Raw genomic sequence first — 17,723 nt, 5'->3', positions numbered from 1 at the left:
TATAGGTTAAATGTGATGTGAACCTAGCCTAACTCTTGCGTAGTTCTTCCATTGTACGGACTCTCTGGGTATGATGTTAGATGCTCTCTCTTGTGTTCTCCATCTTGATGATGTTACAGAAGGTTGCTGAGTGCTGTTCCTAAAAGCTGCAACCCGTTCTAGGTCCTATCACAGCACAATCCTGTTTTTGGCGCCCCTGGAAATCTTACTGCCAACATAACCAGAAGAAAATCAGGAGTTATAAGCTACTTAGAGAGGTATTCTAACCACAGGGGATGCCTCAAATGTCTGAGAGCTGCTGGTCTTATCTCTAGAATGGGAGTCCCCCAATCTCCATCCTGCCTGGTAGCCACTCCCTTCTATATTAGCCACACCCCTGAAAGGCCACTTCCATATTTGCCTTGACCTACTATGAGCCTGTGTAGGGTTCTCCTAGGTCAGTGGTGGTGAACCTATGGCACGGGTGCCAGAGGCGGCACTCAGAGCCCTCTCTGTGGGTGCCCAAACCCTGGAAAATGTCTGTGTTGTACCAATATGCCTTAGACTTTTCTTGCCATTCACCAGCGCAGGGCGCTCTGAGTACGGCACAGGCAGCGCACTGAATGTAGGCAGGCTATTATAGCTAAATGATAAAGTACATGGAAGATATACTATATCGGACTGTAGTATTCAGGTTAAATTGCCGTGTTGGCACGTTGCGATAAATAAGTGGGTTTTGGGCAGCAGTCTGGGAACTCTGCCTCTAAACGGTTCGCCACCACTGTCCTAGGTTGTCATCTCTCAAATGTTACTGCTACAATTGCAGTTTTACAAACACACCACTAGATGGCAGAGCAGGACAAACTATTCAGTGGCTTCTCTTCAGATACTAGTTGTTAACCCCCCAGCAAAAAAAAAAAAATATCAGGATACACCAATGTTTCCTACAAATACAGACCACTGTATATGTGCAAGATTAGATTGTGAGCCTCTGGGACCAGGGATTACTGGGAATGTAATGAAGGTACAGTGCAACAGAATATGATACAAGGAATCTGTAACTGCTTGTTGTATCTGTACAGTAACCAGTCCAAGCACATAGCAGGACGGATGGGGGGCATAGGTCTTTGGACAGGTACCTAGGGGGACGGGTAATGGGGATACTTGCTAGTTCACTTTACATATTGGAAGAATTAGACTCCAGTAATATACACGGCACATGGTAGGTGGGGGACCTGTGACAGATTTGGCATTGTCCCAGGAGCGTCATGCTACTACTCAGTCCTACTATTTGGTTGTCGTTGCCACCATTATAATACTCCTCCTGAAGGCAAACAAGAAAAGACCTATACACAGGGGTGAGCCTTTACAACAATGCAAGAAAAAACACATCCACATACTTTGTGTCGGCATCTCATGGTCTAGTGAGCAGTCACAGCAAAAACGTGTCGGCGGTATTTATAACCAGCAACATGCTCTGTATTGTAGTCTGCAAATCACGGGTCCACAAAATAACGATGTGTGCCGTCCACGTTTTATGTGCTGACTCATTGTTTTCAGTGGGGCCATGGTTTGCATTTTGCAGAAAAGGTTTCTCTTTTTGCGGAACGGACATACGGATGCGGAAACCACACAGATGATCCGTGTGCTTTCCGCATCCACATGTCCATTCCACAAAAGGATAGACCATGTCCTATACTTGTCACGTGGACCGTGAACCCACTGAAGTTAACAGTTCCGCCAAAAACACGGATGTAACAAGGACAACTTCCGTATTTTTCAGATCCGCAATTTTCAGACCGCAAAACGGATACGGTGCCATGAATTCAACTAATCCCCTTTCCACAGAAGAGGGGCTAAGCATCCGATCACAAGAGTGGCGGTCCCGTATCCCCGTATGGATGGAGCAGCAGATGAAACGTGTGTGCTGCCCCTCCATTTTTTCTCTAAGGCGGGCTTCACATCTGCACTTTTAATTCCAGCAGTCTGTTCCGGCCTAGGAACAGACTGCCGGAGTTCATGGTATACGGCATAGCATAGCTGGATACCGCCGCGTACCGCCGGTCGGATCCCCATTCAGTGTAATGGTATCTGGCCACATTCTGGAAGCTAGTTCTGTGACAGAGCTGCATGTTAATATTAGTGGGCTGGCGGCCTAATATAAGTGCAGTCACCACTAGGAAGAGCTCACTGCCAGCCGCCGTAAAGATATGCTAAAGCCTCATTCAAAATTCAGTGTTCCGCGTACGTGTTCTCCACGGACAGCACACGTCCCCATTCATTTTAATGTGTGTATTCACACATAAGTTTTTTACCACGGTCCGTGTTTTTGGCACGGAAGCATGCTCTATTTTTTCCGCATTCAGAAATCCATCACGCCCATTATGGTCTATGGGTCCTCCGTGAAAACAACAGATGCAACACGGATGGCATCCATGTTTCACGGATAATTGAAAATTATTTTTCAGCTGCAATGTCCGTGAAACACGTATGACACACGGACAGCAAAACATGGACACTCGGACCCAACACGGACATCTTCACTGAGGCATAACTGACCACGTTTTCACGGATTTGAGCACGGACACGGATGTGTGAATGAGGCTTAAGAAATTCATCATTGCAGGATTTTGGACGCCTACATGTGCGCTTTATAACAACTATATATATATGTTTATTAATGCATTGGACATGTATTGCAGGTGACAAGGGATACAAAGGTTTACCTGGACTAGCAGGAGGGAAGGGGAAACCAGGTACAGTACCCATGTCTTATATACAGATGCAGCAGAGCTGTCCTGGCTCTGAGCTACACTGACAGTATTCTACACTTGGGTCATATCGGTTCCCTGTGAAGTGCTGGATCATGGAGACGAGAATATGGAATATAATAAACACATATAAATAACATTTCAATGTCCTTTTAGGAACTCTGTGCGAGAAATGATGTAAAAAAATATAAATTTCTAAGGTGCTTGAAAGTTTATGAACCCTCCAGAATTTACTTTATTTCTTCATAAATCTGATCTAAAACGACATCAATCCTTAAAGGGATTATCCTAGAATAATGACTTTTTTATGTAATACTCCGTAAACAGAGGATTCATACTTGCCTGATCCTCCGGCATGACCATGGTCTGGTCCCAGGACTGTTTACATCGCTGAATGGTCATGGTCACCTGGTCTTCCGCAACCAATGACCCTCGTGGCCCTGTTACCGCTGAAACCAGTTACTGGCTGCAGCAGAGCTTGTGAGCATGTCCATGCAGAGATATAAACAGTCCGGGGACCAGAACATGGATATGCAGGAGCCAGCACTGAGGACCGGGAGCAGGTAAGTATGAATTCTCTTTTTACGGAGGCAGGCTGCTGAGAACCCCTTTAGAGTAGAAAAAGATAACAAATCAAACACAAGTTATATTATAATATATATATATATACATAAAGTGACAAGAAAGGAACACACTTACTGTACCTGTAGTCCACCCGGATCACCGAATAGTATAGATATCACGTTGTCAATGATCCTCGGTGTAGAGTCGGTGTGACCTTACCATAAAACACAGGATAGAAGATGTCGTAGGCACCAGAGTCGTCCATAAAACGTAGGGTTTATTTTTCACATCATAAAATTTACAGGCCGCCTATAACTTTTATGATTTGAAAAAACTAACCCTTTACTTTCATGGGAACTGCGGTGTCTTTGCCTTCTTCTCTCCTATGTATCATACAGTGTCCCACATGGTCCTTCTCACCTGTACAGAGTCTGTGGACATCATAACTATACAAACACGACTATCAGAAACAACCCACAAAAAAGATCCTTCCAGAATGTGATGGCCTCCAAAGTCATCTTCAAAAAGATCTGAGGTTATATTATGGGCCCGTCGGAGGATTCTCGGGTGCCCTGAGGATATCATCATATTCCTCCAAACAATCAAATCAAAATGAGAAACGCAATTTAGTACTTTTTTTTTTTTTGGGGTGTGAATTTGTGATACGGTTGTTGTCCAGTTGAAGCCCGGATCACCTCCAGACCTCACTGAAGTCAGTGGGGATCCGGCAGTGAAGTAGATTGCTCTGTGCTGGAACAGCTTGCTGGATCTCCAAACGGAGATGAACGAGGCCCAACCTGTCCTGTTCATGTGATCGCACAGCTCCACAGCCCTGCTTATGAGCCGTCCACCTGTGTAGCTGTCACATGGCCAGGACAGGGGAAGGTTGCTATTGAGTCAAAGAAAGCAGAGATATGGAAAACTGTGAGGAATTGATGCAGAAAAAATATATTGATGAATATGCTTCATATATTGAATCTCTTAGGCACCTTCTGTGACTGCGGAAGATATCGCAGAGCTGTTGGCCACCTGGATGTAAAAGTCACTCAGCTCAAGTCCTCGTTACAATTTGTGAAAAATGGTGAGTGTATAGAAAAGGATGCAATTGTGGGGTTTTATTTTGTGCATTTAAAGCACTGAGGCTAAAGCTGCACAGGCCCTGCTTAGGATATCCTGGATTTTGCGGCTGCACTTCGGGAAATAATAGGTACTGACCCCAGTAGCAATGGATGTAATGTGTAAGAAACCGCTTTATTAGCCAGTCCCTACAAAGAGTGGCTTCCTCTCTGTAGGACATGTTGTGACCATATATTCCATGTGAAAGAATGCCAGAGGATGGTTGTGGTTGTTGAGGCAATGGGAGTGGTTGTAGTCTTCACGGTGGCAGATCCTACTAAAACTCTCTCTCAGGCCACACGGGCAGTGAATGGAGGGACGCAACCCTTCTTACCATGAAGTGGTGGGGTCTCCTGTCTGGTGGTGGCTGGGTTGCCCTTGATGTCAGAATAAGCAGTAGGGTGCAAGGCAGTAGAACAGGAGGAGGATGATAATGCTTGGGTATTGAGACCCCAGACCAGGCCGGCTTGATTATGGCAAAATAAAGGCTCTCCTTTACTGAACAGACGATAGGAGTCACTGTACAGATACATGCAGCAGGCGCAGTTCTGAAATAATTCACAGAGTAGGCTTATTCCTAAAAAAATTTTTATATAAAAGGTGGCAATGATGGTAGTAAATAATCCTTGCTGTGTCTCTCTCTGGAAAAAACTAAAATCTTCCCAAATGAATCATAACCATGCAATTACTCAGTAAACTTTCTGCACTTCCCAGTCTGCAGGTTGCAGTCCTAGATCAGATGATCAGTCCGTCTTAGAATTGTGTCGGGCGCCAGAAGCAATAAATCCAGACCATGGGCAGTAAAGTCCAAAGCCATAAGCATGTGTTACTTGTACTGACTTAGTCCGAGCACAGCTTGCATGGTCCTCAACCATCTGAAAATAACAATGCTTCTTTCTCTCAGAGGTAGTTCTCAGAAAAGTTACTTTTTTCTGGCAGCTTTCCAATCTCAGTACTGGTGTTTTTCTGGAGAAGAGTTCTTTCAGGGCCTACTTGGCAGAGCACACCAAAACAGGTCTTTTCTCTAGCTTGGCTTGCAAGCAACTCCCTATTCCTAGGCAAGTAAAAATGGGACCAGTCCATAACCTTTCAACTCTAACTAAGGCTGCCAGTTTAACTGTTTCCTACCTAGATAAACAGCCTCTTTGGGTCACATAGATCATATTCAGAATCACATTGAACACTTTAACCACATTGGTAATGGCAGTAAACCTGGTATTAACCCTTCAGCAGGGATGGGTCACTGAACTACATCTTGTAACGATCTGCTGGCTCACGTCTTTAGGTTTTTGGTGTCCTGCTTATAGCCGTCGCTCTTCTCCTGCATTACGGCAGTGGTAACCGACCTTTTAAAGGGCCAGTACACACTAAATGCCCTTGACTCCAGTGCCAAAGTGCCCTAGGCTTTTTGAGGATCCTTTTTTGTTCCAATCTGCCTTGGTGTACATCTATTTATTAGTTGCTCTGACTTTGGCCCACAAGTGAACCCTGCCAGCTTCAGCCCTTGCTCTATCCAACTACATCTGCAGGCTGTCTTGGTGTCAAAAGTAGAGATCACCTTCCTGTTTATGTGTCAGCCATTGGCAATGTACGGTAGGAAACTTTGGGTTAGTGACCTGTAGATTCCCAAAGGGGTTTCAATAGGTTGCCTGAGAGCAGAAGGCTGTGTGGAATTGATAAAAAAACAAAGTTTACTACCCTTTTAAACATCTTGCCAGCTTTCCGAAGTCTCGCTCATGCGCAGTACCCTCTATTTTACTGCGTGATACCATGCACTGACATGCTGTTATAGATAAATTTTCACTGTACTTCCTTAGCCTAGCCAGAACCAAGGGGTAGAAATAGCAGACTACATGGTGGACGATGCCTGTTTCTCTCCTCCATACACTTGTTTTCCTCTTACAACACTTCAATACACTATATAAATGAGTGGCGCCAGCACCACCTAGGGGTGAATGGGTGCAATGACAATGCCAGCCTGATGAATAGGAAATACCATACATTGCAAATAAATTAGATAAATAGGCAGATGTTTAAAGTGTCCCTTTTACACACATATGTGGGACGCTGCACCTGTATAATTTATTCTCAGTATAACTACAGCTATTCTGTGAAAGCCTCAGTGGTTTGCCGGAGAACATTAGTGATCAAACAGCATCATGAAAACCAAGAAACACACCAGACAGGTCAGGGATAAAATTGTGGAGAAGTTTAAAGAAGGGTTAGGTTATAATAAAATATCCCAAGCTCTGAACATCTGACAGACCACTGTTTAATCCATCATACGAAAATGGAAGGAGCATGGCACAACTGCAAACCTACCAAGACATGGCCGTCCATCTAAACTGACCACCCAGGCAAGGAGAGCACTAATTAGAGATGCAGTTATAGGGCCCATGGTCACTCTGGAGGAGCTGCAGAGATCCACAGCTCAGGTGGGAGAATCTTTCCACAGGACAACTATTAGTCGTGTACTCCACAAATCTGTCCTTTATGGAAGAGTGGCAAGAAAAAGCCATTTTTGAAAGCAAGCCGTAGGAAGTCTCGTTTGCATCTAGGGGACACAGCAAACGTGTGGAAGAAGATGGTCTGATCAGATGAGACCAATGTTGAACTTTTTGGTCTAAATGTAAAACGCTATGTGTGGCAGAAAACGGACACTGCACATCACCCTAAACACACCATCACCACCATGAAACTTTGTGGTGGCAGCATCATGCTGTGGGGATGCTTTTCTTCAGCAGGGACAGGGAAGCTGGTCAGAGTTGCAGGGAAGATCAATGGAGCTAAAAAAAAGGGCAATCCAGGAGAAAAACCTGGTAGAGGCTGAAAAAGACGAGACTGGTTCACCTTCCAGCAGGACAACAACCTTAAACATACAGCCAAATCTACAATAGAATGGTTTAGATCAAACGGGCAGACTGGGAACTTAAGGTGGCCCTGGAAAAAAAACCTAAAAGTGGCCCCAATGTTGTAGGTGGGTCCAAATTGACAGGAGGGGCAACACAGCTAGATGGTGCCAATACATGCCGGCATGGTCAGAAATACCACAGTACAACGCAAAATCTACCTAGAATCTTGTCCCTCTGTAGTAGTCATTAAAAGCTGTGCCACATTCTGTCCTTCCCCTCCCTAATTGTCTCTAATAAAGATATGGAGCCCGAGGCTTTAGAGGTGAGATCCAGCCACAGCACCAAGCCAACTCTACCTTGCTGCCTTGACTTCCTCTAATAATAACCCCTATAGTGCCCCGGGTAGTATGTACCCAGCCAGCAGCAGTGAGGAGGGCCTTTGTGGCCCTATGGGCATCGACCCTCCGGGAAAATTTTCTGTAATGTCTATGGCCAATCCGTCCCTGAGATCAAAGCATATTAATGTGTTAGAATAGCCCAGTCAAAGTCCAGACCTAAATCCCATTGAGAATCTGTGGCAAGAAAATCGCTGTTCACAGACGCTCTCCATCCAACCTGACTGAGCTTAACCTATTTTGCGAAGAATAAAGGGTAAAAATTTTAGCCTCTAGATTTCCAAAGCTGCTAGAGACATGCCCCAAAAGACTTGCAGCTGTAATTATAGTGAAAGGTGGTCCTACAAAGTATTGACTCAGGGGGGCTGAATACGAATGCACGCAACACTTTCTAGATTTTTATTTGTCGAAAACTATACCTCATTTTCTTTTCCCTTCACACATACTTCCTACATTGTGTTGGTCTATCACATAAAATCCCAATAAAATACATTTAGGTGTTGGTGTATGGTGAAAAAATGTGGAAACGTTTTAGGGGTATGAATACTTTTTCAATTCACTGTATATGGACATTTTGAGAGTGTGGGTGGAAATGTGCTTTAAGGGATTGTCCCTTTAAGTTGAACATGACCAGCAGTCCTCCAGTGCATTCGCTGCTCTGCTGAGCCTCAATGCTCTGGCTATAAGGGTAGAGGGACCTCTCGCAGTATCGAATCTGAGTATTACTGCCAACAATGATCCCTACTTATCAACCTTTGAATGACAAAGCACGTGGCCTTTATGATTCCTGCGCCATTCCATCTGGAAACACCCACAACAACTGCCAGAAAGAGACCAGTTAATGCAAACTTTGCGTAAATCCCACCTCTTCTGTGATCGGGGGATGGGACTATTAACCAGTATGAATGATCACAATTTCCATGCCATTTACTGATGTGATATCTATACTTTCACACTGCTCCCAATCTCTGCACCAGCTGTAACTGCCTGCAGTGTTTGCTGCTCCTGTAATTTCCCATATGCTTATTATGGCCAATTCTAGAAGATTAGGTTACAGGCGGGCGCATCATGCAGTAATGATACAGCTATCAGCCTCAGACGGGTAAATAACACACTCTGCGCAAAGGGAGGCCCCGATAAAATACAGCAATAGATTTAGCCTTAATGTACTGTTTACGTGGGTGCACAAAATATATAACAAAATACATAACATTTTGATTTCACATTAATGATGTTTTGTGAATCCATAACAGTAATATCTATCTATCTATTTATCTATCCTTATCTATCTATCTATCTATCTATCCTTATTGTAAGGAAACCAAGTATATTTAAACCACATTCTGGTAGTTTCCTCCCGAACCGCCCGAGCCTGGTGAATATAGCGCTCCGTTCGGCAGTTGAAGTAGACGAATTCCATCCGAAAGGCCAATAACTTTATAAGATGATTCCCTTAATAAAGCATGCGGATCCCCAAACATCAGCCGAAGTCAAGAAGGGTACAAATAGAACACTTTTAATCATCACACCCTGGCTTTTTATGCAAGTCCCCATGCAAGGGGACATCCCACAGGGGGGGGGGACAGTATAGCCAATCAAGTACAATGGAAACATAAAACCCTTCCAGCATAAACATACAATGCCCTCCCCTAGTCCTGGAGCCTGATAAAGTAACAACTTGATTATCTCTAGGCAGAAAAGTCACAGTTTTCCCCAATATCTGGAACACCCCTTTATACATGAGGTATCCCCACAAATCATATGTCCCCTGAAAGCCCCGATCTGGGTGATCAACATATTCAAATTCTACCCAGATCGGTTTAGGGGTTCTCAAAGAGACATGGAAGTCTTCTGTGACCGGTTCACCCTGGGTGGGCTTCGTTCGGTAGTTACACCTACCGAATGGCATAGGAAGAAATATTGAAAGAAAAGGGGGATTTCTTCACACTTATCTATCTTGTGTCTATCCTTATCTATCTATCTGTCTATCATCTATCTATCTAAAACAAAAAAGTAGCAAAAAGGCAGCAAAATCTGAAGAAAATGCTTTTATTCACCTATGTGGATATACGACATTTCTCAAGCTCTAGTGTTGAGCCAAAATGTTGCGCGTGCACATGGATGAATAAAAGCATTTTCTAAATTTTTTACTGATTTTAGAGTTCTGCCTTTTTGCTACTTTATGTATTGGGCAATAGTCTAGTCCCTTCGGGTGTGCACCCTTTTTTGTTTAAGTTGGACGTAGTGCTGCCAGATTTTTGCTTTTTATCTATCTATCTATCTATCTATCTATATAGTGTCTATCTATTATATATCTATCTATCTATCTATGAATCATCTATCTATCTAGACCCTCCCTTGCCAGAGCAGCGAGGGAGGGTCTGGCCACAAAAATGAGTAGAGCTTTGGTGCAAAAAGTGCAACGGTGATGCCTTCATTGCACCAAAGGCCTAATTTGCATATTAAGACAAAGTATCATAACTCTGGAACGGAGCCTCGGATCAACAAAAGAAAAACAGCGTTTTAATCAGGTGAACCACACCTATGTGTCTGGATAGGGAGGCCGCTGGTGACAGAGTCCCTTTAAGTTGCTTAAATTAGATTAGTTACATTAAATAATTTTTCCTGTATTGATCCGGAGTTATATCTTGTATTATACTTCAGAGCTGTACTCACTATTCTGCTGGTGGAGTCACTGTGTACATATATTACTTATCCTGTACTGATCCCGAGTAACATCCTGTATTATACTAATACCAACTTCTATGCTGGCCCTTGGCACATGGACGGGCCTCTTTTTAACTTTATATATTTACAGATGTTCCATAGGACCAATAATCGCCCTATTATTTCATGTGCCAATTACTAAAACATAACGTTTAATGAATGCATTGTTAAAAGTATCCAAAGGAAAACAAAAAATATTTAAAACTACAGGTGAAACTCGAAAAATTAGAATATCGTGCAAAAGTCCATTTATTTCAGTAATGCAAATTAAAAGGAATTGCATTAATGCAGCTTAAAATTAGAATTTTGTGAAAAGGTTCAATATTCTAGGCTCAAAGTGTCACACTCTAGTCAGCTAATTAGTCCATACCCCCTGAGCAAAGGGGACCTCAAAATTGAGACTTTGGGGTTTCATAAGCTGTAAGCCATAATCATCCAAATTATAACAAGTAAAGGCTTGAGATACAGTTGCAAGAAAAAGTATGTGAACCCTTTGGAATGATATGGATTTCTGCACAAATTGATCATAAAATGTGATCTGATCTTCATCTAAGTCACAACAATAGACAATCACAGTCTGCTTAACCTAATAACACACAAATATTTAAATGTTACCATGTTTTTATTGAACACACCATGTAAACATTCACAGTGCATGTGGAAAAAGTATGTGAACCTCTAGACTAATGACATATCCAAGAGCTAATTGGAGTGAGGTGTCAGCCAACTGCAGTCCAACCAATGAGATGAGATTGGAGGTGTTGGTTACAGCTGCCCTGCCCTATAAAAAACACACACCAGTTCTGGGTTTGCTTTTCACAAGAAGCATTGCCTGATGTGAATGATGCCTCGCACAAAAGAACTCTCAGAAGACCTACAATTAAGAATTGTTGACTTGCATAAAGCTGTAAAGGGTTATAAAAGTATCTCCAAAAGCCTTGCTGTTCATCAGTCCACGGTAAGACAAATTGTCTATAAATGGAGAAAGTTCAGCACTGTTGCTACTCTCCCTAGGAATGGCCGTCCTGTAAAGATGACTGTAAAAGCACAGCGCAGACTGCTCAATGAGGTGAAGAAGAATCCTAGAGTGTCAGCTAAAGACTTACATCCCTGTTAGCGAATCAACGATACGTAAAACACTAAACAAGAATGGGTTTCATGGGTGGATACCACAGAGGAAGCCACTGCTGTCCAAAAAATAATTGCTGCACGTTTACAGTTTGCACAAGAGCACCTGGATGTTCCACAGCAGTACTGGCAAAATATTCTGTGGACAGATGAAACCAAAGTTGAGTTGTTTGCAAGAAACATACAACACTATGTGTGGAGAAAGAGGCACAGCACACCAACATAAAAACCTCATCCCAACTGTGAAGTATGGTGGTGGGGGCATCATGGTTTGGGGCTGCTTTGCTGCGCCAGGGCCTGGACGGATTGCTATCATCAAAGGAAAAATGAATTCCCAAGTTTATCAAGACATTTTGCAGGAGAACTTAAGGCCATCTGTCCACCAGCTGAAGCTCAACAGAAGATGGATGTTGCAACAGGACAACGACCCAAAGCATAGAAGTAAATCAACAACAGACTGGCTTAAACAGAAGAAAATACGCCTTCTGGAGTGGCCCAGTCAGAGTCCTGACCTCAACCTGATTGAGATGCTGTGGCAGGACCTCAAGAAAGCGATTCACACCAGACATCCCAAGAATATTGCTGAACTGAAACAGTTCTGTAAAGAGGAATGGTCAAGAATTACTCCTGACCGTTGTGCACGTCTGATCTGCAACCACAGGAAACGTTTGGTTGAAGTTATTGCTGCCAAAGGAGGTTCAACCAGTTATTAAATCCAAGGGTTCACATACTTTTTCCACCTGCACTGTGAATGTTTACATGGTGTGTTCAATAAAAACATGGTAACATTTAATTCTTTGTGTGTTATTAGTTTAAGCAGACTGTGATTGTCTATTGTTGTGACTTAGATGAAGATCAGATCACATTTTATGACCAATTTGTGCAGAAATCCATATAATTCCAAAGGGTTCACATACTTTTTCTTGCAACTGTATCTCGCTTTGCATGTAATGAGTCTCATATGTTAGTTTCACCTTTTAAGTTGCATTACTGAAATAAATGAACTTTGCACGAAATTCTAATTTTTCGAGTTTCACCTGTATCAGCTGTGTCACAGGGTTTTTATATATATCTCTTTATCTCTTATGCATGTTGCTTTTCCACTACTCAGTGCCGCCAGCTATTTGAGCAGGGAGCCGGTATCTGCGCGCTGATTGACGGCTCACTGCTAGCTATTCCTGCGCTGTAGCGCTTCTTATATGATTCTACATTCTCAGTGAATACCTATGTGCACATACTGTGTTAAAACTCTCAAACACTGCCCCCCGACATGTTTTACCAGTTACACTGGCGTCTTCAGGGGAATCGGGCAGAGTATGTTCTAAAGGGGAGGGCATGACTCTGCGAACCCTCCGCTGATGACATCATTGGTATCGCTAGTGAATCGCTAGTCTCAATATTGCCATGTAGGCTTTAGACTTCAGCTAGACGGGCTCCAATTTGACCTAGTCCAGCCTATCCCCTCCTCTTTTTACCTGGCTGTGACGCTACGCACGCCTCCTATTGCTTCTATGCATAATAACGTGCAATAACATAATACCGCAACATAATCCAACCTACCTAATTTTGAAGGATCCTGGAAGGCAACCAAAGTAAACTGCCATCCATCAATCACCACCTCCCCTTGTATTACAACCTTACCCTTGGCCGCACTCACCGACCCTAGGGCACTTAATCCTCCAATATATAAACATATACCCCTGTGGGACTTTTAGCCCAAACAGGAGCTTCATCTTACCAAACCTCATGAGATGCACACTCCTAACGTGCACCTATTAACCCTTGTTTTGCCTCCCAGGATCCCCAGATTCCTGCCACCAACGAACATTGGTGACACCTCACCGATGTACGTCCTGCGACACCTTACGGGCTGTCTCCAAACCTTCCTGAAGCCCCAAGGCCCACAGATCCATTCTGACATCATTCAGTTGCACCATCAGCACGAAAAAATTGAGGCGACGGCGCCTCCAATTCTCTGTATCGTACCACAAAACCCCCTGGCCTGCGCACAAAACAGCCCACTTCCTAATTAAATTTTACCCAAGCCTTATTAATGCACCCAACTGACTGTGCAAATCTCTGAGACTGACGAGCTACCACGTCGGACCAGACTACCAACAAGTCAGGGAATTCCCCCAGCAACTGCAACAAATCTAATTTTATGTCACGAATGACATCTCTAGAACCCCAAGCCGTTACTACCTACATGAAACACCAAAATATCAGGTGGCTGATCAAGAGAAGCATACACGTGAAACTCCGGTAACACCCTACTCCATAAAAGACCACGCAAGTCAATCCACCTGACTTGCAACATTTCATGATGGAAAACTAATTGACGTCCGTTCCGTCGCACATCAGCTCACAAGGCCCCCCAAAAAAACATAGGAATGTCCAAAAATCCATGTCAAACACGAAGAAGACCCTGAAAGCAAAGAAAACTAAATTTATATGTGTTTAAGCCTAAATCCGCTTAAGCCCCGAACACCTCACAACAGGCGAGTACGAATATAGGACCGAAAGCATGCCGACACCCAGCGGCCAACACGCTTAATTGCGTCATCCCCCAAATCCCACCTGGCAGCCTCCGTCGCTGCACCAATCCGAAAGGAGTAAGACAAAAAACTCCTTAGCCGGTAAACCCGCCGCCCCCAAACACCGCCTAAAAAACGCCACAAACTGGTATCGCGACAAGGCCATACCATCATGATGTATCAACAAAGAACCCACCACATCTAAACAAATACCCATAAATTCCAAAACAACGCACCGGACACAGGAGGATGCAATGGAGTGTGGCGGAGCTCACCTGAATCACCACCAGTGGAAGCCCGGAAAAAACGCAACAGGACGTGGACGAAAGCAACAGAAGAAAGTAATCCTGCTTCCAGGATGGCAGTAGTAAACGTGATAATCTTTATTTCATGGGTGCAGAATAAATCCAACATGTACAACTACGCGTTTTGGATCGTCTGGTTCTGATCCTTACCTTACACTGGACACAGCACCGACCCAGCTAAAAGATGTAGTACTATACATACGCCTCTACCCTCTGGATCAGTTTTCAACCTCCTTAACACACACCGCAAACCGTCCTCACAAACACAGACATCCTCCCGCAACAAAGCCCCGCCTCAAACTCGACTACTGGCAACCAGTCCTGAAACCCTAAAGGCTCCAAAAAATGCCAATTTGATGTGCACACAAGCTCCACCTGTCCCCACAGCATTTGCAACATCGAAGAAGAAACCAGTCGATGGGTATCCTTGCTACTCCCACTACGACGATACCCCTTCCACGCCTGGCATACCAAAAAACTCTTGGACACATCCGCCAAACCACGTAGCTGTCATGGTGCGCTCTGTACGGAAGCAGCAAAAAATATAAAGGTGCAATCACCCCCGCTGTAGCCATGGCCAGGCGACAACAAAAAACACGCCTCATCTGCAAAATGCGACAAGCAAAATTTAACTTGCCTAAAACGGACTGCACCTTCTTAGCCTTCCGCAAAAAAGCCACCGCCGAACGCAAATCTGCCACCTTATCCTTCGGCAGTCTACATTCCATGGCCACACTGTCTATCACTATCCCCAAAAACTTAACGGACGTTGCAGGCCCCTCAGTCTTTTCTGGGGCCAAAGGAACTCTGAATTTCGCCGCCATCCGTTCCATTGTATGCAGAAGAACCGAGCATACATGAGACACTGCTAGTCCCAGAAACAGGAAGTCGTCAAGGTAATGCAGCACCAAAGTCCAACCAGCCTCCTGTTTCACTACCCATTCAATAAAAGAGCTAAAAGTCTCGAACAAAAAACACGAAATCGCACAACCCATCGGCAAACAACAATCTGCGTAAAAAACTGGCCCTCCCATTTAAAACCCAACAAGTGGAAACCGTCTGGATGAATCGGCAACAAACGAAATGCCGCCTCAATATCCGTTTTTGCCAACTGGGCCCCGCATCCAAAACGGCGCACCAACCTAATCGCATATGAGACGGAACATAAATCCCTCTCTATACCATCATTCACCGAGCTTCCCACCAGAAACGAAAGGTGATTTTGTTCGGCTCCTTCTTTGGCACCAGACCCAGCGGCGAAACCCTCAAATCTAGCAAAGGACACTCCCTAAACGGGCCCACAACACGTCCCACCTGTACTTCTTTTACAATCTTCTCCGAAACAACCTCTAGCCGTTGTAGTGCAGAAATCTAATTACCGACAAACCCAGCACCCTTGGAAGTACAACGAATCATAAAACCATCCCTGAAACCAGCTAACAGCAATTCCACCGCCTCCCTATTTGGGTACCTCCTTTCAAAATGGCTCTATCTCGTCCACCCTCACCGGAGTCACCCCTCTTCTGCGAAGCCTCGTGTCCCTTCCCTTTTCCCCGCTTAAAACACTGTGACAAACTGTGGGCGCCACCGCAACCGGAGCACTCGTGTTTGTATCGGTAATCAGAAAGGAACTTACAGTATTCTTCGTTAAATTGCCAACAACAGCCTTTCCTGCTCCCACTGCCCGATTCCGTTGCCGGGGGAACCCCGGCCGTCCCACAAAAGGGCTGCACACCCACTATTGGCGCCGCGATCCGCCTTAACCCAATCCAAATTGAACTTATCTAACGGAAGCAACAAAAATATCTCAACATATTCGTCCCTCCAAATCTTTTCCCTAATCTCAGGCTTCAAGTGAGCCCCTAAAGGGCACTCAAAGCAAACATATACTTCTCCCCTTGCCGCATCAGCAAGCCTAACCTCTTCTCAAGCTGACCCTTTTCCACTGCCACTAGCCGTCACCCCCTTGACCGATGCACCCGCCACTTCAACGAACGGCGCAGTTGAACCCGAACCCGAATTAGGTAAATTAACCCGGTCCACAGCCCCTACGGACATATTAGGGGTCCACACCGCCGCTGGTGACCCCGCTGAGCTGGATTTGTATTGCAACAGCAGTGTTAGCATCCCCGTTGGCAATTCCTGTGCCAGACCCTTCGTCCCATTACCGCCCGTCTGCCCGCATGAAACCCCATTCCTAGAAACAACTGCCTGACTTGACGTTCTTCCACCTGGCTGTCTGTGGGAAGTACTCCCAGTAGCCGCTGACCGCCACAAAGATCCTCCAGGCGACATCACAGCTGGTTGTTCTGTAGCTGAAGGACTGACAAACGCCCCGACCGCCCGGCCAGGAGCTGCATCGTCACCCTCCTCTGCTGCAGGTGACCGCACGGGGGGTGGGACTAAACCTGGCCCCCTTGCCGCACTCACTGCAAGGCTGCTGACCTCCACACTAGGGGTGGGCGATATGGCCTAAAATCTATATTGCGATATAATTTTAGGCATGTGCGATATGCGATATATATCGCGATATATTGTTTTCTATATTTGGGGGGGCGTGTTTAAACTTTTTTTTTTTTTTTTTTACTTTTTATTTAATAACTATTAGCCTCCTTAAGGGCTAGAACGTAGAACCCTTGTCATATTCACCCTAATAGAGCTCTATTAGGGTGAATAGGACTTTACACTCTCCCTGCTGCCCTGTGCTTTGTGCACACAACAGCAGGGAGCTGAGTCCCCTCCCCTAAACGGTGCCATCCACAGATCCCCCCTCCCCTAAACGGTGCCATCCACAGATCCCCCCTCCCCTAAACGGTGCCATCCACAGATCCCCCCCTCCCCTAAACGGTGCCATCCACAGATCCCCCCCTCCCCTAAACGGTGCCATCCACAGATCCCCCCCCTTCCCTAAACGGTGCCATCCACAGATCCCCCCCTCCCCTAAACGGTGCCATCCACAGATCCCCCCTCCCCTAAATGGTGCCATCCACAGATCCCCCCTCCCCTAAACGGTGCCATCCACAGATCCCCCCTCCCCTAAACGGTGCCATCCACAGATCCCCCCTCCCCTAAACGGTGCCAACCACAGATCCCCCCTCCCCTAAACGGTGCCAACCACAGATCCCCCCTCCCCTAAACGATGCCATCGACAGATCTTCCCCCCCCCTCCCCTAAACGGTGCCATCCACAGATCCCCCCTCCCCTAAACGATGCCATCGACAGATCTTCCCCCCCCCCTCCCCTAAACGGTGCCATCCACAGATCCCCCCCCCCTAAACGGTGCCATCCACAGATCCCCCCCCTCCCCTAAACAGTGCCATCCACAGATCCCCCTCCCCTAAACGGTGCCATC

The 17,723-nt window shown here is 45.3% G+C and overlaps 1 protein-coding gene across 1 annotated transcript in view; it reads left to right on the top strand.

Annotated features, from left to right (window-relative positions):
* The window catches only part of COLEC10 (collectin subfamily member 10), a 91,781-nt gene that overhangs the window by 64,907 nt on the left and 9,151 nt on the right, over window positions 1-17,723 (top strand). Inside the window, exons 5-6 of the mRNA XM_044294080.1 lie at window positions 2,682-2,735; window positions 4,300-4,395. Coding sequence (XP_044150015.1) covers window positions 2,682-2,735; window positions 4,300-4,395 — 150 coding nt within the window. The remainder of the gene's footprint in view (window positions 1-2,681; window positions 2,736-4,299; window positions 4,396-17,723) is intronic.

This window comes from Bufo gargarizans, chromosome 5 (assembly GCF_014858855.1).
Source record: "Bufo gargarizans isolate SCDJY-AF-19 chromosome 5, ASM1485885v1, whole genome shotgun sequence".
NCBI lineage: Eukaryota > Metazoa > Chordata > Amphibia > Anura > Bufonidae > Bufo > Bufo gargarizans.
The sequence above is the reverse complement of the archived record's forward strand: the minus strand, read 5'-3'. Positions and strand labels throughout refer to the sequence as shown.